The 24,197-nt window shown below is 35.3% G+C and overlaps 1 protein-coding gene across 6 annotated transcripts in view; it reads left to right on the forward strand.

Annotated features, from left to right (window-relative positions):
* PIBF1 (progesterone immunomodulatory binding factor 1) overlaps window positions 1-20,991 on the forward strand; it is a 107,890-nt gene extending 86,899 nt beyond the window's left edge. For 4 of the 6 annotated variants that reach the window (XM_048295568.1, XM_048295564.1, XM_048295567.1 and 1 more), the window contains exons 17-18: window positions 17,275-17,451; window positions 19,676-20,991. In XM_048295568.1, the coding sequence (XP_048151525.1) occupies window positions 17,275-17,451; window positions 19,676-19,732 (234 nt within the window). In that variant the 3' untranslated portion in view covers window positions 19,733-20,991. Of the gene's footprint in view, window positions 1-17,274; window positions 17,452-19,675 lie in introns of those variants that run through there. The other 2 variants (XM_048295570.1, XM_048295571.1) reach the window with 2 other exon arrangements.
* Window positions 20,992-24,197: the final 3,206 nt, after the last annotated feature.

The following is a 24,197-nucleotide window of genomic DNA, read 5'->3' on the forward strand; positions in this document are numbered from 1 at the left end:
ACTCCTTTGAAATCCTTTTCAACTCCAAAATAGGGGTATGGGAGAGGAAACAAAACGATAGTTGCACAGTTTTAGAGAAGAGTCAGGGTGCTTTTTTATGTACTTATCTGAGTTTCAGCCAAGCAAGGATCAGGGCACTACTGAACTGGAATACACTCCAGGATCTAAAAGTGTGCAAAATTATGCCATTTAGGGAACCCTAAAGGCTCTTGTCAAGATTTTTATGTGAACAATCTTAAGAGACTAATATGTCATGGTGTATGAGAGGAAATCTGCAGATTAAGTGTCTAAAACAAAGGATGAAAATAAATGAAGTTTACTGCAGAAATCTGAGAATGTGAATGATACCACAGAATTTTCTGAAGCTAATGAGTACTGAATATATAAAACCAAAAGCTGACCTGAGCAGCTATTAAATCTTCTCCCAGAGCTGCTGAAAAATTTGGCAAGGATTTGCAGAGAAAATACAACATTAACAAATCAAGAACTATGAATATGAGGAAAAGCAATGCAAGTTATATATACAGAATGATGGGACCTAGGTACCCAGATACCCTAGTTATCTATTCAAAAAGTGATCATAGAGTTATATCAATAGCTCTTCGGCAACATCTTTCAGATCTTTTACTGGTAAGAGAAAAGATGGGGAGATTCCTTTCAAGGAAGCTACAACTCCCCTAAATTATCCTGTCAGAGATTGGATTATCACTCATTTTAATACATTTTTTTCATAGAAAACTGACTATCCATGCACCTCCTGAAGTTTCATTCCACCTCCAAAATTGATTTCCCTCATCTCCTTTTCATGCTATTCATCAAATTCCCTTCTTAGATCAGTAAACCAAAATCCCTTTCATTAATTGGTCCAAACTAGATTGTCTCTCCCAAGCACTTAAAAAACTACTTTTTGTTAGAACCAAAACAAAGCAGTTTCACTGACAGCTGAGTCCAAGTGAGCCTCAACTTAAATGAAAACTACTAATTCTGTTTGCTTAGTTCCTACCCAAACTAGTCTATGATTTAAACATTTCCAGATAGTTTATAAACCTTACCATTATATTCGTGCTTTATCGTATCCTTATATAAATGATATGAAAAACACTCTGAGGAAACATGACTTAATTTAATAAGCATGTAGTGTTTTTTTCCAATATGATAGGCCCTCGGCCTAATTTCAAATTAATTTCTTTCAAAATTTCCTGTTCCGACTCCTTCTTTCCCAAGCAGGGGTGCTGCTGACTAGTTATGGTCGCAAAGTAGTTCACACTGTGGGTGCCTGGTTTTAGTAGTGTCTTATCAATGAGCATGCATTGCAGCTGCCTAAAAGCAGTAGAAAGCGGTAGAAGAAAAATTTTGCAATGTTTTCTAAGAAAACTGTAACATTTCTAACTTCAAGCTATGCAGCATTGTTTACAACCAAACAACATTAGCCCCTGTAAGTCCCCTCATAAACTATTCCTCATATGCAGCAGTTTGCTTCTTTGTGTCATTTCACCATTTCAAATTTTGAAACTATGTCAAACAATCAAGGAAGGCTGGCAGAAGCAGGCTTGATTGGAAAAGAAAAGGAAATACTTCAGACAAGAGTCTGAAAAGGACTTCTTCAATGTTCCTCATACCCTAAATGTTTAAGAAATTGAGTAGATATTTCCAAAATTAGTACTGTTTCCTCAAATTTCTTTTTACATCTGTTAAAAATAGGACATATTAGTCATACTGGTTTTGTCAAACAGTGAAGGTGTTTTTTAAAGATACCTCTGCAGAAAAGGATATAATTACTGAAAAAGAAACAGTAGAAGTTGCCTCTTTGAGGGAAGAAAATTATGAAATGCCAGTACAATGCACAAAAAATACTCCTATGAAACAAAATATAAGCTAAAATTGTTTCAGGAAAATGTTTGAAAAGAACAAGTAGCTTTTGTGTTTGTGTGTAGGTTTAACTTTTGTCACTTCTGTTTATTCCTAATGCAGCCTTTTATTTTTTACTTCTAATGCAAACAAACTTCTTCCAGTAGTTTTACACTTTCTGAATTTCTCTAAAAGGCAATTATCTCATATATTGAAATCTTTGTACAGGATAGTGAGTTAGTCTTTGACAATACATCTTTGCCATCCTAATAAAAGATTTAAATTTACAGTAACATCACAATTTTCCAGTAATTATCCTTGCTGACAGAAATAAAGAATACAAATTTTCTCACTTCCAGTTAGTAAAGAGTTAACTGCATTTAAACAGTTTGTATTTTTAAATAAAAGTGATGTACAACCTGTAAAGGCAGATTCATACAATTTGAAAAAAGAAGATGAATTACGGGTTTATGTGTTTGGTATGTGCTATCATGTAACAGGGTTGCTATCAGCCTTGTTTAGTCATTGCACATACTAAACTGTCATGTCTTGTTAGGAATTACCTTGTTGCTCTCATGTTTGCAAGTAGAAACATTAGAATTCTTGAATAGATAAACCAAAGATATTCATAGTTAAGATAAAATGAAGTTTAGGTATGTTAAAAGTAAGTGCTAAAAGTACAAGCAAAATGCCAAAACAATGCTAATGCTGTCTTCCAGCAACGTGTTTCAATAAGTGTACAGTTTTGACTTAGGTATTCCAGCCTGTGTGGTCTCAGACTGTATTAACTCTTTTTAATGGAATGTTAGAGTTTGAGGAGTTGGGAGTTTTTTATTTTTATCTCATTGTGGTATCAGCTAGATTCATAATGCTGCTTTGGAGGCAATTACAGCATTTTATACACTTTTAAAATAAAGAACTTACATTCATGATTAATCTTCTCTTTTCACAGATTTTAATTTTAGAAGAAGAAAGTTGAAAGTTATACTTTGAATCTTGGAAGAATTTCTGTAGGATTCTTACATGAGCTCTTTCATTACAGGAAAAAATTACACTAAATGTTAATGTAATAAAATAGTTCATTATTTCAAATTATGTAGACATCTAATTTGATGGTGATTCTTATATTTTACTGTGGGAAATCAATGTGAAAGCTAGTTATTTGATTATGCAAAGCCTTAAAAGCTTCTGTCCACCCATGAAGGAGAAAAAAGGAAGGTTGGGGTTGTTTCCAGACTATATTCTTGGCCCAGATTTTGAATTGTTTCTTGGCCTGCTGCTTCCTTCTTTGTCTGAATTGATTAGTAAATGAATGTGGAAAACTTTTTAATCTAGCTTTTTATTCAGATCACTGAGAATCAGCTGGTAGGATAAAATTTCTTGCAAACCACGCCAACCCTGTCGGGGTCCCTCCCCCTGCCATGTAGCCCTGGGAGAGGGGCCCTGGGGGGAGGCATGGTGTTTCCCTGCCCCTGGTCAGCCTCGTTCCCCATTGGTTGTTTTGTGTTCCCCTGCACGGGCAGGGACCCTCGGGTCCCGTGATTGAGCAGTTCCTCGGCAGAGCCCGGCCATGCGGCTGGAGAAATAAACATCTCTGAAACATCTATCACGAATCGGTCCATATATATTTCTTTTCCATGGGCCTCGTTGATTGATACACGTGTTGCAGTATCCCCACTGTAACACAACCCCAGCTTGTAATTAACGGCATGACCTGTCCCCATATTTGGAACTTACTGCCCACATGTCTTTGTATAGTCAGAGTAGAGGAGAACAAGTAAGGAAGATGTTCCCTCAAAGCATAAATCCAGATGAAATTATACATCAGGCCTGAGTTGACCCAATAGCTATAGCACTGCCTTACCGCTTTGCTCCTGCTTCTTCTCCTCCCTCTTCCTGTTGCACCAGCTCTGACCCATTTCTAATGCTGCAGTAGGACCATTCAAATCACTAAACAGAAACCTAACCTGGCCAATAAAACCCTACAAAAGTGTATTGCTGTCTGTTAACTTAGCAATTTTAATGACCTTTGGAAAGAGTCCAACAAAGAAAAAAACAATTAAAAATACTTATCTATCAATATTACTTACCTGTGATAAAGAGGGCATTTTGTGTCCAAAACTGTAGAGTATAGAACACCAGCTTCTGTGCCATCCTTTATCTGCATCCAAACTTTATCCTTTTGTGCATATAATGGACATCTCTAACTTAAAGGCACTGAAGTGCAGTTTTCTGTTAAGTGCTAAAGTTAAGTGGGATGAATCCACTAAATCTTTTTTTGGTGAAGCTCTTGATGCATGATTCCTTTCATCTAGTCTGTTGGTTTGGTTTTTTTCTTTCCAACAGTCAGCCTCAGACTAAGAGAAATATTTACCATGGGCTCTGTGTTCCTGGCAGTTCCATTGCCTTTCATGCTTGATGCAGTTGGTAGTATTTTGTAACATCAGAAGTGCAATTCTAGACTTTATCCATTGGCTTTCAAACTTCAGATGAAAACTTGGAAGGGCAGTCTGTCAGCACTCAGATGTTTGGCAAGAAGTTTTAGCTATAATTTCCTGAGGTTATATTTAAGAGGTTATAAATTTGCTATGCTTTGATGTATAGCATTGTACTATTTCTTCAGAAATTTAAGATGCAGATGTGTCATAATAAAGAAAACTAATAATTTGCACAATTAAAATCTGTTTCAGCTTTTCCAATTCAAACGGAGTGTAGAAACCGAGTTCTAAAATCTTGAAAATTAACTAGCTGGGGTTTATATTTTTAATGTGAAGTTCATAATCCACTGGATTTTGGGGAAAAAAAAAAAAAGCAGAGCAAGTAGAAAAAATGGAGACATTCTTTTTATGTTTCAAATAGAATTACTGTAGGAGATGTTAAAGCAAATAATGAGACAGTGGTATAAGAGACACCAATAGAAGACTTTAATAGGTGTTCTTCCAAGTGCTAAGATCAATTTCTGTTTGTATGAATATAAAGGACTTCATTTACACTATTTTTTTTAACTGCTTGAAATCACCAGTATGTGATGCACTCTGGCAATATGGTAATTTTTAACCTATAAAAGTAAAACTAATATTATGAAATAACTGTCATAAGGAATAAAAGGATAACATTTTTTACATAAATGCTGCAAATTCAGGCTGTTTACCATAGCCATTCATTTCCTACGATGCAATTGTTTATGCAGACATGATTAGTTATCAGCCCATGAATATTATACACCAGGTAAGAAGATATGACAACCTGCTGATATTTTATCTGCTTTACACATCTGTGCACTCATCGTACATTAGCAGCTGTGCATACAAGTGATAGAATGTAAACTTGCTGAACTAGTCACCTGCCTTATTGACACATTCATGTGTTGCTGTGCCAAAGCTCTTCAAGTGAAGTTAGCAACCAGAAACCAGGCTCTGGCTGTCTGCTAGGGAACAAAGTAGAAAACATGTAGTAGTAGTTTAAATAAACCTATTTGATATCAGCTGGTTAAATGGCTACAGACACATGGAGTTTGAATGCTATTTGTTTACTTAAATCCACTTAGCTTATGTCAGTAAATTGTTGTGTCACTCAAATTGAGTGTTAAATCTATCTAAATATGTGTACCTGAATTGGTAGAAAATCTTCAACTAGATCAGGTTAAAATTTATTTTGGTTAGCCACTGCAAACTCTTATTTTATTTAAAGCATTTTAAAATATAAAAAACTCTTACTGAGTTGTTCTTGCTGAAAATAGTCTAGCAGGTTAATATTAAAATGCTAATTGCCTGAGTGACTGTTATGTTGAACTTACTTTCTAATTGGCAGGTGAGGAGCATTCCACATCTGATATATAACTCACCATTTATGAGTAAACCTAATGCTTTTCCTTTACAACCATGTAATTCATTCCCCTTCCCAGGTTTTCACAGTTTCTTAGCAATATGTCAAAATAATCCTGTTTATTAACTGAATATTTCTCTGTCCTTCACCACAGTAACTGAACACCTGTCTCACAAATATTATACCCACAAGTTAAGCAGAAAACAATCACTATCCCTGTTTTGCAGAAGCAATGATCAAAATAAAAGAAATGGTGCTTTGTCCAGAACTCCCCAGTTTGGAGAAGAGGTTAAAAGTTCATGTGTTCTAATGCAGTATCTTAATCGCAGCCATTTTTTGTTTCTTACATGTTTCAGTTCAAAAGCCTGGAAAGAAAATCCTCCTTAGTGTTTATTTTTCCTAAGTAGACATGAATTAACTCTAAGTCGTCTTCTTATATAGGAACTGGTTGCATTTTGGAAGGGGTTTCACAAACAATTACATTTTTGCTTTGTATCATTCTTAGAATTTACATTCACTTCTAATCAACGTGTCCTGAAAAAGGCCACTTTTCAAAGTCCTGCCCGTCTCTCAAAGATTAAAATCTTAAAAACTTAAAATGTAAATTAAAAAAAAATTTCATTTGATCTGTAGGATTAATATTTTATATTTTTTTATGTCATATTTTCTGGGGGAAAAAAGAAGATAAATTTCACAACAGGCTGGAAGTCTTATGTGAGTGAGATTAAAGGTCTAGCTTATTTTGTCCAAGCAAACAGAGGATCTGGTGGGATGCAAGAAAAGGAGATAAGCATAAGGCAATATTTTGTAGGTAATAAGTAAGCATAGAAAAAACAACAAAACAGGTGAGAAAGATGAAGTTAAGAACAGAAAATACTTATTTCATTATCTTTAAAATATAAAAAATCTGATTTATTATTTAGTTTTTGATAAATGGTTGCCAAATGCATTTTCCAAGTGTGTTTAAGATTGGAGAGTCCAAATGATCAATAGGAGGAACAGTTACTAATTAGTCATATTAGGATATGCATAGTTTGTGAAGGGCTCTTACGAGTTTTTTCAGAGCTTCTGTAAATTATCAGGCTAAGGTTTCCAAGGATTTAGATAAATGTTCATGAATGTTAGACTTTATACCTGGCCATATGAATTTCAGAATTCCATGACATTGTTCCAAAATTTTAATGTTCACAGTGTTTGAGAATCTGGTAGTCTCTGTGCTTGCATTCATCTTATGTCAGAATCCTGTACAAAATCCTGGTACTTTTCAATAGTTACCCTGGTTTTTTGCTCACAAGAGTGAAAGAAAAGTCAGATGGTTTTATTCTTTTTTTCCTCTTTTGCGGAAAAGCAAGGTGTACTGAAGTATCTCTGCTTTACCTTACTTTGACCAGTCCATTCTACATTACTAGGTTTGTCCTTTTTACTTTCATATTGCCTTTGGGGACTGCCCCTCACTGCTGAATTCTCTGTGCCCAGATTTTAATTGCATCTCAGCAATGACCTTGAAAATTCCAGATGAGTTTTCAGCATTTCACTATTAGTCATACTTTAAAGTCCGGCTAATACTATCCTTAGCTGTAATTAAGTTATGCTGAAGAAGATTGACTAGGAATAACCTAGGACAGAAAGCCAGTATGTTGGATTTAGGAACCTGCAGAGTAGCAACAGCTGCCATCTGCAAAAAAACAGAGGTGGAGAGAAGTTCAGACGCTCATAAAAAGCTTTGGAGTCATAAGGGGGAGGGCAGTACGTGTTTAATCAGGGATGGAAGCTTAGTGGATAAAAGGAGAAAACTGCTTTGTTGGGGAGAGGGGAAGGAAGGGGTATCTGCAGGGGTTGGGAAGACACGAATGAAAAGATGTGATTGGTAACAGGTGCCTTCAAACAATCTCTTATATCTGCCTCTTCCCCCTCTTCTGTGTAGAAAGATTGTACACGATAATGTCAAAATTATTTTGTTTCCAAAGTGAATGACTTCCTGCTCATCTATGTGCTGCAACTTGTTTTATATAAAAAAATGCTGATGTACAATGCTTAGCTCTCTTTTTAAATGTTAAGCCACAGAGTAATTATCATTTTTCTTATGCTACGTTTATGTTTCAAGATTCTAGTTTCTATTAATGTTCTGCATGTTTTCTAAGTAGATTACAGGGACATTTCTGCATCACAAGTAAGCCCCGGAGCTATTCTCAGCTTTAAGCTTGGAGAAACAAAGTGACATTTACTTTGCTAAATGAGTGTAGAGAAGTTTCTGGCTCATTTTTCACAAAGAAAAATATGCTCCTAAGCAGTATCTCTCATCTTTTTGTTATCTATTTTGTTGCTGTCAAGCTTTAATAAAAATTGAATTCCAAATAGTACTGAATTTAGGAAGAAGAAGGACTTAACAGCATTGACTCTTTTCTTTGAGCTGTATTATTCAGAGTATGTTACTGTTTTTAATATATATTTTTGCAAGAATTATCTTTATATTCACAGTGGTGTACAGTAAGCAGCTGTGTACTAAATAGGAGGTTTCATAGGCAAAATGCAACTTATATATGGATTATGGGACGGAATTGACGTGTATTTTAAATCATATGGTTTTGAGAGAGCCAGAATCAATTAAAATTATAAACTTTTAAACAAGAAATTGTTAATTAATCTGAAATTGTTCATATTTTCTCAAGATGTAACCCATGTTATATTCTTTTTCCTGTATTGCCTATGTATATTTCTGTCACATTCTACTGCATATCCAACTGTGTAAAAATTTTGCTTTTGTTCATTTCATGGTAGCATTTGACTATTATCAAGTGGAAAGTGAATTTAAATACTATGTAAGAAATAACAAAGACAGGAAAAATTAAACTAGAATATTACCATCTCAGAAAACACAGTAACTTCTCCATAATAATTTATGTAAATAAAGGTGTTTTAATATATTAGCATGTTAGCATCCATTTCCTGTTAGATGTACTTACTCAAGAAAGCATGCTTTTTATTAAACATTGAGTAAATGAATGTCACAATGGCTCAGATAAAAAAGTATTTGGTGAATTAGTCCTAGTTACAATTACAAATATATTTCTGATCTACAGTAAAAAATTGAAAAAACCCTAAGAATCTGATATGCTAGTTCTGAATGATGAGACAAATTATTTCCTATTTTTGTTAAGAAGTGAGAAAGATTAAACTGTTAAGAACAAGTTTAAGATACACCTGAAATAGGCAGAGATTTTGTATCTAAAAAGACAGAAGCTGTTCTCTGCAGTGACTGGGGTATTTTATTTTGTTGCCACAGTCCTAGTCCACCTTATAAAACTGGAAGTAGTTTGTAGATCCATATAGTCACAGATCTGTCAGTTCATTTTACGATTTTTATATGCACTGGGATACAGAGAACTCATGAATTAAGTGTAGTGCAGAGAAGCTATCAACATCCTGCATATGGTCTGGCATCTTTCCACCACTCAGTTATCAGGTTCATTTGTTTGATCAGGACATTTCATACTGTCTTCCAGTTTTCAGCTTTACAGTGTGTATCCATGTGCCTTAGATGACCATATGTGCAATTCTTAACCGGAATTCTTGCTGACTTCTCATATTTCCAGCACAGCTGCAATTAGGATGTAACTATGCCAAATACACTCTGCCTTACTTGAAGGATTGAACAGTGACTTGTTTTCTTGATTTCATAGGCGGTTGTTAAAATCTTCGTTGAGCTCTGTTATGGATGTAGATTTTACTCCTGATAGGCACAAGCTCAGGGAGTTCCACTGTTGAAGCTGAGTTTCCACCAGTTGTGCCACTGCTTCCTATCCATCTGCAGTCTTTAGCAGTGGAATGGACTGACTGACCATTTGCTTCATTTTGCTTTTATGTCAAAATGGTGCTTCTGCAGTGTCTTTCTCCTATTTCACACCTTGTCATTAATTTTACTGTCCAGTGTTGTGAATTCTGTGCTGATGGTGTTGGTCTTTTTTCCCACTTCAGCCAAAAAAGGGAACAGATAATTAATTCCAGGCTATAGGCTGTCTTCTGCAGTATGTCTCTAGCAGAAATAAAACCACTGAAGGACAGTTCTAAAATAGTTCTTTGTGTGAATTGTTAGCTCTTCTGAAGAGGAGAGGCATTGTAGGTACTACTTTTGATTGAGAGTCTCATTCCTTGATAATAACACATATGTCTCCTTCCTCTAGCTTTGCTCCAAAGTTTGAGTACCATACTCAAACTTCAAAGTGTTGTATGCAAGTCACTGCATATGTTGAAAGGCGGAACCAGATTCTTTTTCAGTCACCTAGTCTGTTGTTGTCCAGAAACATGTTTATTCCAAGAATCCCTACAGTGTGTTTCGTTTGTTTACCTCCATTTTAACTGGTGAACTCCAGTGCTGTTAAAGAGTACTGCCAGTGTAAAGATGATCTGAGAAGTCGCTTGTCAACTGACAAAGTAGCAGAGATGGATCTTGCCTAATTTTAAAAATCTATAGTGTAGATACCTACATCTGAAAATCATCTAGGGATTTGAAGTCAGAAAGAAAAACAGGCACTATTATGGTGTGATTTACCATAACCTAATTTAAAATAAGCAAAATTAATACTACCTTTGAATTTCCCACCAACAGCAACGTAGAGGAATCAGACAAGCTAGTTTGCCTAGGTTTAAATATTACTACTGAAGATATCTAAAGATCTGAGGAAATCCAACCAAGTATCCAGTCACATGTTCCAAAGCCAAACTGCAATCAGAGTTCTCACAAATACCCCTCTCCAACTTAATATGAGCAATTAAATGATACAGCTTTATTTTTAACATACCTTTGCTTTCACAAAAGTTACAGTAGGAGTCTAAGAGGGATCCAAGTAAGGAACTGCACAGGACTTCATAGAGGGCAATATCCTTAGTATTTTCTCTACCATCACCTGATATGCCCATTAAGCTTGACCCTAGTGAACACCTTGAGAAAGACAACTGTAAAGATGGTTCCTTCTGGCCTTTTTCCAGATTAAGGTAATTTTCCTTCAAGAAGGAGATAAAGGAAGTATAAAATTTTATTTTTTTCTCTGAATCCTCTCATGAACCTTTGTATATTGAACATGAACTTTTAATTCTTGAGAGACTGAGAAATCATTCCAAAATACGCTCTTTACAGAACACTACCAAATGGGTAGAACATTCTTAAATGCTGGTTTAAGTTTCTCAAATCAGTATTCTTTAACATACCCATAGCCTCAATTTTTGAACTGTGCTTTTCCCTGTGCAGACTTGTTTGAAGACTACAATAGCTGCATAAATAAGAGGAAACATGCATGTGAAGACAGATTGTGCTGACTTGCCATGAGCATGTTTTTCATCCCAGTATGGCTACCTTCCCTCAGTTGTATGTTCTAATATATTTATTGTTTTTATTGTTAATGTTATTTTAGAAGTTAATGCAGCCATAATAGTCACCAGGCTGCTACATTCAAAGCTACTATTTGACTTCCACATTGAGGAGTCCAGTCTCTGGACTCAAATTGTGGTGCACTAAGTCTTTTTGTGAAGCAGTTTTTTGTTCAATCCCTTCCATACATGGGGGATGTACAGTCAGCCTCCAGACTGGATACATATTTTATTTTGAGTTATAGTTTAACCACATGGGTACCATATGGCAGTTAAAGTGAAGAACACAAGCTTTCCAAAGGAGGTCCTGACCATACATGCTTTGCTCTCACAGTACAGGATTCTTATGGATTGGGAGTGAGAATACACATCTAAAATCATCACGTTAGTGCTTGACTCACAAATTTGGAGAGACCTTAACTTTTGATCAGCACCCCTGAGGGAGGAGACCTCTAGTTTTATCCCTCTCTCAGCTGATTTTTCTCATATTGACCATGAAATTGGTTTTCTGTGTTGTTCTTTTATGCTGTGTTCTTCTCTGAGAACACTTGTCAGTCATCAAAATTCAGTGATTCTGCCAGACTTGATATATTTTCTAGGGCAGAAGTCTCTTGTTCAGCTTCCACAATACAAGTTCTCTGCTTAAAAATGCTGTTATAATCTAAGGTGAAATTTGCAATTGTAAATTTATAAATACATGCAATTGGAAATTGCATATAGAGTTCCTAAATTTGATATGCTGAGCTAAAAGTAGAATGCCGCTTGTCATGATAAAGGTTCAGTTAACTGTGCATACTATTATCAGGGTCACTTTTGCTTTAGAGGATATTTACCTGACTACAGTAGCCATGGGCTTTACTGAATGAGGAAGGAGTCAGATGGGTCTGATACCCATTGGCTTCTTCTATGATTTTAGTGATACAAAAAAGTCATTAAATTTACCATCAGAATGAGCCATCTTGAGACCACATAGGTAAATATCTCCTCCTACTGCGGATTTCCAGCTGTTTGGTTTGATCTACATAAAGCTTCTTTTCAACGTCACTGTATGGAGGTTATTTGAGGTGCAAGATTTCCCTGCCATAAGAACCTAAGAATTGACATGTGTGTAATTAATTCCTGTTAGCTAGTTACTTTTTCTTGAGACTGTTATTTTGCATCTGCTTCCAGAGCATGATACATAGACGTGTCATTTTAACTGCTTATATAAATTTATATAGTTATTATAACTATATATACACATATATAATGTTAAGTGCTATTGCAAGCTTTTGAGTGCACAGAGGATTCTTTCTTCCTTTGATTATAGTTATGACAGACAGTAAAAAAAAAAATTATACTGCTGAAAATTCACTGAAAAAAAAATGAAATTACTATCTTGATACTATACTTGATTACAATGCTTAATGTAGGCAATTCTTTCACATACTTCATCAATTGTATGATAAAAGAGCACCTTTTTATGCCTCAGTCATTTCCCATATGAGATAGTTCTTTTTCATTTTGCTTTGACAATGTAAGTCATGGTTTTGTTATAATACCTAATATTACATTAATTTTGAATTAGGAAAATATAAGATGCTCTTTTGGTCTGTGTGTATTTGAGTGTGTATCAAGGACATCAAAACAAATGTTAATAGAGTTCCCTTTATAGTATCTATAACTCTAAATACATTTTTATTTTATATGGCTACATGCCTTACTTTTCCATTTACTTGTCTTCTAGTTGCCTTGCTAGTTGAAGGAATCAAATTTTATCCTTTGTATTCCAAAACTGATCTTCAGTCTCCATTTTTCTAGGTACTATTTCAATTACCCATAATAGACAGGTAAAATCTACTTGAAATAAACTGTAGCTTATTTTTACTTTTACTTTAAGCTCAAACATCATTTAAAAATCTCTGAATTTTCTGGAGTAATATGAGCAGGTAATACCGTTTTTTACTTTACCTTTTACAAGTTACTTACACTTCTTTAGTTTGGTTCTTTTAACACTATTTTAAAGCTTGATGATTTTCAGTTAGTTCCACAACACCAGCACTGATAGCATTTAGCCTAATAAATTAGCAAGGTGGAATTTGGAAAATATGCCAGACCAGAAAACATTTTAATTAATGGACACCCTGGAAAAGACTGCTGTCTATCCTTTGTCTGTACCTAAATAGTCACAGAAACACTAAAAGTTGGAAAAGACCTCTAAGATCATTGAGTCCAACCTTTATATCTCCTTCCCTGTTTGTATATTGGCACACAAAATTGCTTTTGCTATTTTTAACTAAGGTTGTTGGACATAAGTTACCAAAAATAAATGGAAATAAGCAAGTAGTTTCTTCTGATACTATTTACAATGCAATACATGTCACCTTACTTCACCTCCTTCTACATCACTCCCTGTGTTCTCAGTCCATTCATTCTAATCACTTACTTTGAATTCCAACTCTTTCCTGGTTATGTATGTAGAATTTTCAAGTATTCTTTTATAGTTCAAGTAATCTTTACTAAATATGAATTAATATGCATAAGTGGAATACAGGATGTTAGATTGTCCTAAAGTATAAATCTCTGTATGTTTTGGAAAACTTACCACATAGATAATCTGTGGTATGAAAGCTTGTTCTAGAAACACAGTTCTTTTTCAGAAAGTAATTTGATACTTCAAATCTGTATGCAAGGGGAATAATTTAGGTATCAAAATGAAGGTGTCTGCAGTGAGGTATCTCTCTGTGCTTTATAGTTAACAGCAGCCTAATCAGCAAGGCTGATGTTACAACACCAATAGTGTCCCACTTCTGAATGGAGCCACTTTCCAAGCTACATTGTCCGTAATGGAAAATTAGATTCTTAGCTTGTGGTTAGATACTTATGTTTAGATACAGCAATTTAAGTGTTTTAAGTTCGAGTGAAATCCCACTTAATGTGTCACATAGCTCATTACTTTGATTATGGGGACTTGGGCTGGCCCACAGAGCAGCATCCTTAACAAAAATTCATCCGGTTGCTGTGGACAGACTTTCAAAATATTTAATAATACATACTTGTTTGTATGGGTGACACTAATTGTACATAAGCACTGTTTTTGTGCCAGCTGCATAGGTTAATTTTTTCCTTGTGTCATCTTAACCCACCTTTTTTTGCCAGCTGCATTGTTTTCCATGTATCTGCACTGCCACATCCCCACAGAATGTTGCATAAGCAGTGAGTGGGCGCTTGTGTTCCCATAGCTTGTGACAGTGAGACCAAAGGTGTAAAGCCAGCCCAGGGAGGAGCTGAGTGAATCCACTCAGAGGTGTTGGTACTCATAGTCCTCCCAAGAAGGATTGCTGTCTGGCTCTCCGAAGCTAAAGCCCTCAGACCTGGAAGCCTCAACACAGTGACACACAGCATGGCTTATATGTCCAGGAGCCAGCGTGGCAAAGACCAAATACTTCCCCAGTGAAATTGGGAAATGCAGAGCTGTAGCAACACTATTTTCTACAGTGCACTGAGTAACTGAAGGGAATATTGTAAGTAAACAATTTGCACAGCTCTGCCTGGACATAGAAACATGGACTTGACACAGTAAAAAACATAAAAATTTAAATCATCCATTTCTCTTCACATCTTCCTTTACTTAGCTTATCCTGAAACTAGTACATGTCCTTCTACACAAATGATTCTTCCCATCTCCTTTGAATCCTCTACCTACTTTCCTCTTTTTTCGTAAGGTCTTGTTCCCACTGGAACGAGTTCACGTATTTCTGCTAAGTACAATCTCCAGAGCTGCTTTTCCTTACTAGCTTTCTAGACCAACTTGCTGGATTTTAGGATTGGAAAATAATATTCATAGAATCATGGTAGCATGCCAGCAGTAGCAGGTAGTGCTAATGACTCGTGGTTTGGAACTTAAAAGTGAAGGTAAGAATTGTGTTCAGGGAGCAGAGAAATCTAAAGAGATGGTTAAAATTACTGCAGTTCAAGACAGAGCTTTGTTTTCAGTATTTCTTTGCTGAAAACAGCAAATCTCTTGCAAATATGTTGGGCCAATTTTCTTTCCTTGTTCAGCAGTACACATCCCATATAAATTCATTATTAACAAATAAATATTTAAGAGGTTGAAATGTAATTTAACGGAATAACTTCTACTGGATTTGATGTTTCTTGTGCTATTTATTTTGCCAAGTTTCTTAAGGTCTTTCTTGCTAAATGTGGAGGGGCTTTAGAACAAATATTAAGGCAACCTTAGCTAAATCCTCATGATATATTTGGCTGTGATGTCAAAATAGCTTCTTCGTTGTGGACTAATTTTTCATCCCCACTCCCTGTCATTCCTTCCTATAGCTTCACATTAGAGAATCCTCCTGTCACAAGGGAAGCTTGTGGGAGAGCTGACTCTCCAGAGCCTATTCCAAGTCTGAAAACAGTGCTGTCAAGTACCAGACAGATTCTGTTAAGTAGAGAAGACTTTAAACTGCCAAGTGGATCTTGACACAAGAGAATTTGACCCTACACATACAAGTTTCAACTCCGTTTCTGAAATAAATCTGTGTGGCAGTTTTTGGGTTTTGCCTTGTTCAAACGTGCAACTATTTGGTCCACAGAATAACACAGTTTAAGTATAGGAACACCATTTGCTAATGTCAAAACATTGTTTATGTACAATTTAATCTCCTGTGATGGTGTATTTATTTGCTGTATACTTGCTTGAGTTATTTTCATCAAGAAATTCTGTCTATGTGTTGCTTTGGCAACATCTTTGCCAAGTTTACAACTTTGAAAAACATGCTGGCATCAGCTATGCAGTCCTTTTAAACAGCTGCTCTGCAGTCATGCTGTTTCAACATGCCACCACACATGACTGAATTATGCAAATAGTTAATATTAAATGACTGAGATACAAGAACAATTTGTACACTCTATAAAGCTGGTCTTTGGAGTGTAACTTCCATTCATGTAACTGAGTTAGCATTCAACAATTTAAAGGCTACAGCATGTTTCTTTTGACTGTGTTTCTTGTATTAAAGGCAGCAGTGGACAGAGAGAAGGTATATGGCAGGAGTATTTTAAAAGGCTGAGAGTTTTTTTAACTTATTACTAATAATTCAATGAAAATAGAACATGCATCAATATAATTTTCTGGCAAATATTAAATAGGTAAGATATTAAAAATGTTTGTTATTCAGCTATAAACACAAATTATCCTTTTCTGGTTGAGAGATAAGACAATGTTAATTATATATAAGGCTAATACAGTAACAGTGTTGTTTATTGAAGGCAACGACATTTGTAAAAAGCAAGCAAACAAAAACATTAATATTTTAAAACATGTAAAATCATCTTAAAATGTACATTGAAAGGCTTTTCTACTGATCTTGTTCTAATTCTACAACAATGAATGCTCTAAATAATACTACTAGTAGTAATAATAATAATAATTAATGCTTTAAATTCTGTAACTTGTTTTATAGTAATCATACCCATTATGTGGGGTGGAGGGGGAATGTTGGCAGTAAGTGTGGTGAAAGATGACAAAGGATGTTCAGTTTAGGTCAGAAAACGCTATGTTTTTTCCTTTCTCACTCTACTGTACATTTTAAATAAACTGTTTTGTTCAGCTAAGTATTAAGGAAAGATTACTTTTTTTAATTCAAATTGTTTTCAAAGCAAATTATTAGGATATCCAAAAAAAGTCTGCACTTCTATATAGTCTTGTTCCTTTCTCCACACATTTTTCACAAAACTTCTCCATTCTGATCCTCTTTTTGCTGTACATCCTCTAAAGGTTTTTTATTGATTCTTCTTTTCTAATCTAGATATAAAGACATGTATTTCTAGTAATGTATTTATAAAATTTTTGTGAAAGACCTAGTGCTCAAAAGTACAAGTTGGCACAGTCCTTCAAATTAGATTTGTACACTCCCTTAGCCTGACAAAATAAATGCAAAAGAATTCTTTAAAATGAAATGGAAGTCTAAGTTAAAAGAGATAGTGTATTTCTTACTACACAGTAAATGTTCTCTTTTACAGCCTTTAAGCAAGACAAAATTTGAGTTGCATAAATCCTCTGTGCCTATTTTATTTTCTTAATTTGCTAGGGTCCAAGTAGTAATCTTATTCATTATAGCAAGTATATCTTCTTCCTTTTTAGATTTACTGATCCATATTTGGTGAATATAAATTCATTATTAACAAATAAATATTTAAGAGGTTGAAATGTAATTTAACGGAATAACTTAGCATTGTTCTTTTGTGGTTTTATAGGAACTAGCCACAATGAAGCAGATTATAATTAATCTACATGGTAAATGCTATGAACAAAATCCACCTCAGTCTTTTATTGATGTAAAAAATGCAAGTGGAAAAAAATCAAACCCTTTGGTAAAACTGCTGTCAGAACATGAAGAAGAAAATATATTTACACCTAAGCCAACGTTATTTGTAAGTACTATGATAAGACTAAGTGCCAAAACTTCTGATGGTTCTCCTCACGTTTTAAAAAGAAAAATGTGGATTCATCCTTCAAGGAGATATATAATTAATTCAGCTAAATACTTGAGGCTCTTTATGAAAACAGTCAATGTTGAGCAGAAAAATCAAGAGTTTATGATGTTTTTTAGCTATTTGGTTATTTTCTGCATCTTAAGTTCACAGCAAACCAGGTCTTAAAAAAAAAAATACCATTGTTGTATTACAATACTGAGAGTGGTTAGCAAAATTTTAGTAGTTGTAGAGATTCACAGACCATGTATACTAATTTAAATCTACCATGATTGTGTATTAAGTGGCCTTTGTGCATATCTATATTGAGAAGCAGGAGTGAGGAAATAGGTGTATTTCTGTATACTTATATTCATGTATATTAATGTGTATGTGTGTATGTATCTAAACATATATAAAAAATAGAACACCGCTATTGATATCTCTTCTGTTGCTAAGGATGCCTGATATTATAAAACCCTGTTTTATTCCTTCAAAAACAAAAAGCTTGGATTTTAATATTTGAAGTGGCCCACTTCAGATTTAGCGCCTCTGGTATTGGAAAGCTTCATGAAAATGGTTTAGAAGTTTCTGACTATGACTGTGTCTGAAGTGATAGATTCAAGACAACCAAGCTGCAATGCTAAATCACAAAACCAATCATGACTCTGTAAACAGACTTTATGATGCTACCTTTCTCTGGGGTGGATTGGGTGTATCTGCACTGCATAGCATATGTGCTGATTTGGTCCAAAGAGAAGTCTTCCCTTTTTTTGTGTGTTTTTAGTCTTTTTTTGTCTTCTTTCTTTCTTTCTTGGTGGAGACTCTAACACACAGTGTCTTAAACGGTATGAGGTTTTTTTATTGCAGCACACCAGGTAGTGGGTTTCTAACACAAAACATAGGAAATGGTGGCATCTCTGGGACATGATGTGAGGACATTGGGGTATTTTAGGGGTTCGAAATTTGCTTGAATAGTGTTATTAAACTAAACACAGTGCTGTCTCATCCATAGTGCTTTTGGTAGTGCTAAATTGTACCACCCAAACTTTGTCTTTGATGGAGCTTTTCAGTGATCCAAAACATAAGCAAATAGTTTGTGTAGATGATCTGGGGTTTCAGTGCATAATCTCTCCTGTTTTACTTAGGGATATAGAAACTGTGTAGGAATCCAGAAAAACTGCATTTACACTTAGAAATTGTAACCAGTTTCTCTGTGAAAAACTGTAGTCTTTGCAGACTTTGGAGTAGAGAACTGAAAATGGGTGGATGGCACAGGTTTTCTTAGATAGGAAGTCAGTAGTCCTGTGAAAATCCTGCCAGTTCAGGTCAATTTCTAGAATTCTAAAAGCTTGCACAAATAGAGCAGATTCATTTTTGTAACTGAAATCTTCAAAATTAATAAAGTAGATTTTTAAATTGAATGCTTATTAAGTTGTGGAGGAAAGAAAGAATAGAGAGCAGACAGAAAATAGAACTAGAAAGGAACAAGTTTAGGGACAACAGACTGAGACAGTGCTCACTAACTCAAGAGATTATACCCAGCCCTGGAAGCAGAACAGTCCTTACGTTGTTCCACCTCTACTTGATTCGTTTTATTTCTGTTAAACTGTTTTATTTTCTACAAACCACCTCTGAATTTGCCACAAGTAATCCTGATTGTGTAGCAGTAACCCATAGGATTATGAAGGCAAGGAAAAGTTGCTCACAGATAAGTCTCTGCAATTAAAGTACCTTCTACAGAGTCAGAAAACTACTGAATTCTTTTATTTTCAATTATAATTTTTTAATAACTATATTTCTGCATAAAATGTTAGTCAGTTTTGGCACACCTAAGATCTCTTTTCTAAGATCCATTCCTTTCTCAGCTGGAAAACTCAGATGATGCTATTTCAAATGAAACCTGTTTATGGCACAGTTGATGCTTGTTTTCATTGTGATAGATATTTTTTTTTTAATCATTTCATTTTTATCTTATAATCTGCTTTTTATAACCTGGAAATAGGGAGGTTTTAATATTGGCATGTCGTAATAGTAACTTTAAATGCACAGTCTTGTTTCTGATATTTGCATTTAAGCAAAGAACTCAACTGTGAACTGCCTTGGAAGGAGGGAGACTTGTGTAGATTGCATGTTTTTCTTCTGGTGTTCACTGTCTCACAACTACATGTTCTTTCTTTTACAGACAAATAAAGAGGCACCTGTATGGTACAAGAAACTGCAGAAGAAAACATCACCATAGCATTTTTCCAAAATCATTAAAAATAATCCTTTGGGGAGTTTTTCATTAAAGTTATTTTCGTCATAATGATGTCCATTTTTCTATAAAAGCAAACAACTGGTTTGGTTTTAACTGTTTCTTTTTTAACTGTCAAATAATCTTACACTTCATAAAATAATTTCTAGATTTGTTATGTGAATAAAATGTGTGGAAATAATGCATGCAATAATTTTACTAACATGTATTTGAATTTTAAAAGATAAATAAACATTAGTGTGTTGTACACATTATAATCTGGGCAGTTAAAGGATGTGTTATTCAGAGTGTTCCAATTAATGCATGTTTCGGCTTTTTTTATATTGTTTTTCTTGGACCTTGTGTTTCATGCCACATTCCTTGCAACTGTTTTGGCTGATGGAAATTTTTAAAATATACATGAGTTAGTATCAAACTATATCCTACTTTCTGTGAAGGAAATTCACATCAGCTGGAAAAAAAATTTCTTACCAGACTTGATTTGTAGTTTATCACTTGATGTCACTTGTATAACCGAACAGGCATTAAAAATACTTTAGAGAACCAATAAAATACATCTTAATTATCAGCACTGATAAGTACTGTATACTGAAAATATTGCTCAGATTTCACTTAAGAGAAAGCTCCTTCTTCTTAGCACCTTTTTCCTAGCTCCTTTTTCCTTGACAATATCTTAAATTGATTGTTTTTTCTAACCTGGACACGAACAATAATTATTTACTACATAATACTGAGCTATATCAAGCTTATGATTCCCACATACACTTTTCTTCCTTTTCCAACCAACAGTTGAAGCACAGTAATACTTCCTCTGCTCCAGAAAAGCTTCAGTTTCCTTTTTTTTCCTTTTCTCTTTCTGAGAGTGCAAGGTAAAAATGCTGGCAATTGCACATCACAGTTTAAAATTACCATTCTGTGAGTGAGGGAGGCCAAGTGTGTAGACAGACGTAATAATCTTTTATTAGACTAACTGCTGGTCACTGGGGAAAAAATCACACAAACTTTTGGACTCAAAAACCTATATATACAGTCATTTCTGAATAACTGGTTTCCTGAAGTCTAGGTTTTATCTAACATATATTTTTATGTGAATGGAATCCTTAACTTTTATTTCCTATGAAACAGCTCTCATATGTAGATACTAATTTTGTGGACTGTAATAGGTACTTACTAACTGAACTTGCCATACTATCCTGTTTGTCTGTTATCAATGAGTAATTAATAAATTGTATTATCTAGAAGGACAGTGAGTTATTTGAGGCAAGATACTAGTTGGAATCTTAAGTATTTACAGTTTTTTCTCCTGTGGTATCTTTATAGACAAATTGGTGAGATAGACTGTAGGGTGGGTGACAGACCCACCTGAACAAAACACGGTGCTATGTCCAGGTGGAATAGTGTCATCCCTTGGCAAGTCCATAGGCAATACCAGATCTGAGGGAATAGTCTATACATGGGAGGGAAAGGTCTCAGAAGATCTCAAGAGGCTGGAAATTGGGTCAACAAGAACCGTATGAAGTTCAACAAAAGCGATTGCAGTCCCACATCCAGGATGGAATAACCCCATATGCCAATACTGCTGCAAAGCAGCTTGACAGAAACAGACCTTAAGGTCTCAGTGGACAACAAATGGAATATGAGTCAGTAATGTGCCAGCCAGCCACATCCTGGGTGGTTATTACCAGCAGGATAGCCGGCAGATGCAGGGAAGTGATCTTTCCCTTCACTTTGGCACATGGGAGATCACATACGGAGTCTTGCATCCAGTTTTGGGCTTGTTCAAGAAAGGCATTGACAGAGTGCAGTGAGTCCAGCAGAGGTGCACCAAGATGGAGAGGGGCTGAAGCACCTGATGTAGAAGGGGAGGCGGAAAGAACTGGACTTGAACAGCCTTAATAGTAGAGGACTTACAGGAGAAACTTGTTGTAGTCTCCCAACTACCAAATGGGAGGGTACAGAGACAACAGAGCCTGACTCCTCTCAGAGGTGCACAGCAATAGCATAAGAGACAATGGACACCAGATGGAGCACTAGAAAACTCAGTTAGCTATTACAAAAAATGCTCTCACTGTAAGGATGGTCAAATACTGGAACAGGTTACCTAGACAGGTGGTGGAATCTTCCTCCTTGGAGATGTTCAGAACTCAACAAACTCCTGAGCATACTGGTATAATTGGACCTGATTTTGAGAAGGACTAGATGACTGATTTTCAGAATTCCTGTCCAGCTCAAATTACTCTATGGTGTTATTCCTAAATATACTGATTATCAGATAGTGACATTAATTTATTTTATACCATCCAAAAGGCAGAATTCTGTTTAATTCTTCCATGAAAATACAATACACAGGAACATTTTTACTCTTAGAGAACAACTGTCCATTGTAAATTTCTGTGTCCTCCAGGCAGCCTGATTTTCTAAGAAGGCTGGCAGAAGATTAGGCTGATTTTGTGGTGAAATTTTATTGATACTTAAACAGTTCTTCAGATGACAGAGTGGCTTATTCTATCAAAGGGTTGTGGGTTTTAGGGTTTTTTTTAATTATTAACAAGGTCCATTTTTAAACGTAATAAAAGCAATTTATTGGAATATACTGCTAACACACAATGCTGTTGGTAAATTCTTGTAATCCATGTAGTCCGTGTGTAAATCTCCTCAATATTGTGGGGTTTTTTTAATTGAAAACTGTATTTTTCCTGTGATTCTTCACTAGACTTCAAGGCTATAATTAATTATCTAGGAGGAGACCTTCTAAGCTTCTCATGAGAAAGCTAGCATGTCACTTAAATATAACTATTCAAATGTGAGATGCCCTACAGCAAAAATTAATGAAGCTTTTTGCTCTAAGTAATGAAAAGGCTCAGTTGCAGTACCTGTACAGCACTTTTACTGGTGTTCTTTCCCACAAACATAGTTGTCAAATGAATTATTCCAAAATTATTCTTCATGGTCTTTGCCATCTATTGTCACAGGCCTTGTGTCAATGATGTGTGAGTCAAAAATAATGAAGTGAAGAGAAATTTCTAAGGGTAGTCATGCATGTAAGCAACTTGTGACTGAAGTGCCCAACCCACATAATCGTCTTCAGTTCCTCTTTTTCAAACCAAAGGGAGCAAAGCCAAAAAAAATCTCTATCCACTATTACATTTCTTTGTACATTAAGTAGGTGTTACTTAAGTGATAAGTTTTGTAAATACATGGGTTGAACAGGAAAGAAAGAAAGACAATGCTTTAGAGCAGGTTAGGATTTGGAGGTTTTTTAACACTCTAATTGCTTTCTCACCTTTCTGTCCCTTGTCTGAAGACAAGAAGCTGTAGTGCATCAAGGTAATCTCTTGTTTGAGGAAAAAATTGAAAACATAACTGTGTTTTTTAATAAGGACCTAAACTTTTAAGGCTTACTGCTGAATCCTGTGGTCATAGTTCCCTGGCACTGTAGTTTCTAAATATTTTCTGTACAAATAAACAATATGCCTTTTGGATTTGTAGTCTTCATTCTCTTCAAGACTTTCTGTACAAAGCAGCAATGAAATCTGTTGAAAGAGGAACATCTATAAATTCAGATATCAATTCAGTATTTGTCAGTATCTCAGGGATACGATTTCCTACCTCTTACACATTAGGTGTTATTTTCTGTTTCAGTTACACTTTTTTATGATATGTAGTTTCAGTAAAAAAAAACAGGAACACTTCAATCTATTAAACCTCTGACACCTGCAAGATGGTCAGTCAGAATTCTTTTACTCCTGGTAGGCAGGCATTCATTAACTTCCATGTCTTTGAAAGACATGACTCAGAGAGCATGACATTGTAGAAACAAATTACTACCTTTTCAAGAAGTATTTTTGTTATTATGTATATGTGTCTCAATCAGTTGTCAGTCTGTAGCACATTTACATGAAAACAGATTTATACACAACAGTTTGAGTCTGTAACATCCTGTCATCTTTCAGGGTTGTGCTTATTAGGGAGGTCTACTGAGGAAAACATTTCTCTCCCTGTTAACATTACGTTTAATAGATCATATGCCAGACTTCTTACTGAGTCAAAGAAATGTATCCCTGGTATTTTCTTATACCAAATATCGAGCATCTGTATTCATTCTCGACCTTTGAAAATGAAACAAGTATCTCTAGAAGATCAAGTTTTGCTTAGTGTCTTTGGGCAATATTATCCCCTTCTTAAATTCCTGGGATTGATTGGGAACTCTTGACCTTTAAAACGCATACTTCCGCAGCTTGATTAAGGCAGTTACACTTAGGGTATTTCAGACTGAAGCTGGGCAGCAATTGGCAGCAGCAGAGGGTGCCAGCTCTCAGGGGATGGCATCATGAGCGGAAATGGACAGCAGTTGGGAATTGTGCAAGAGTGAGTGGCGAGTACTGTAGAAGCTTTTAGCAGGAAAAGAAGTAGGTACAGCTCTTCACAGATGTTAGACCCTCTGCAGCTC

Source organism: Corvus hawaiiensis, chromosome 2 (assembly GCF_020740725.1).
Source record: "Corvus hawaiiensis isolate bCorHaw1 chromosome 2, bCorHaw1.pri.cur, whole genome shotgun sequence".
Lineage (NCBI taxonomy): Eukaryota > Metazoa > Chordata > Aves > Passeriformes > Corvidae > Corvus > Corvus hawaiiensis.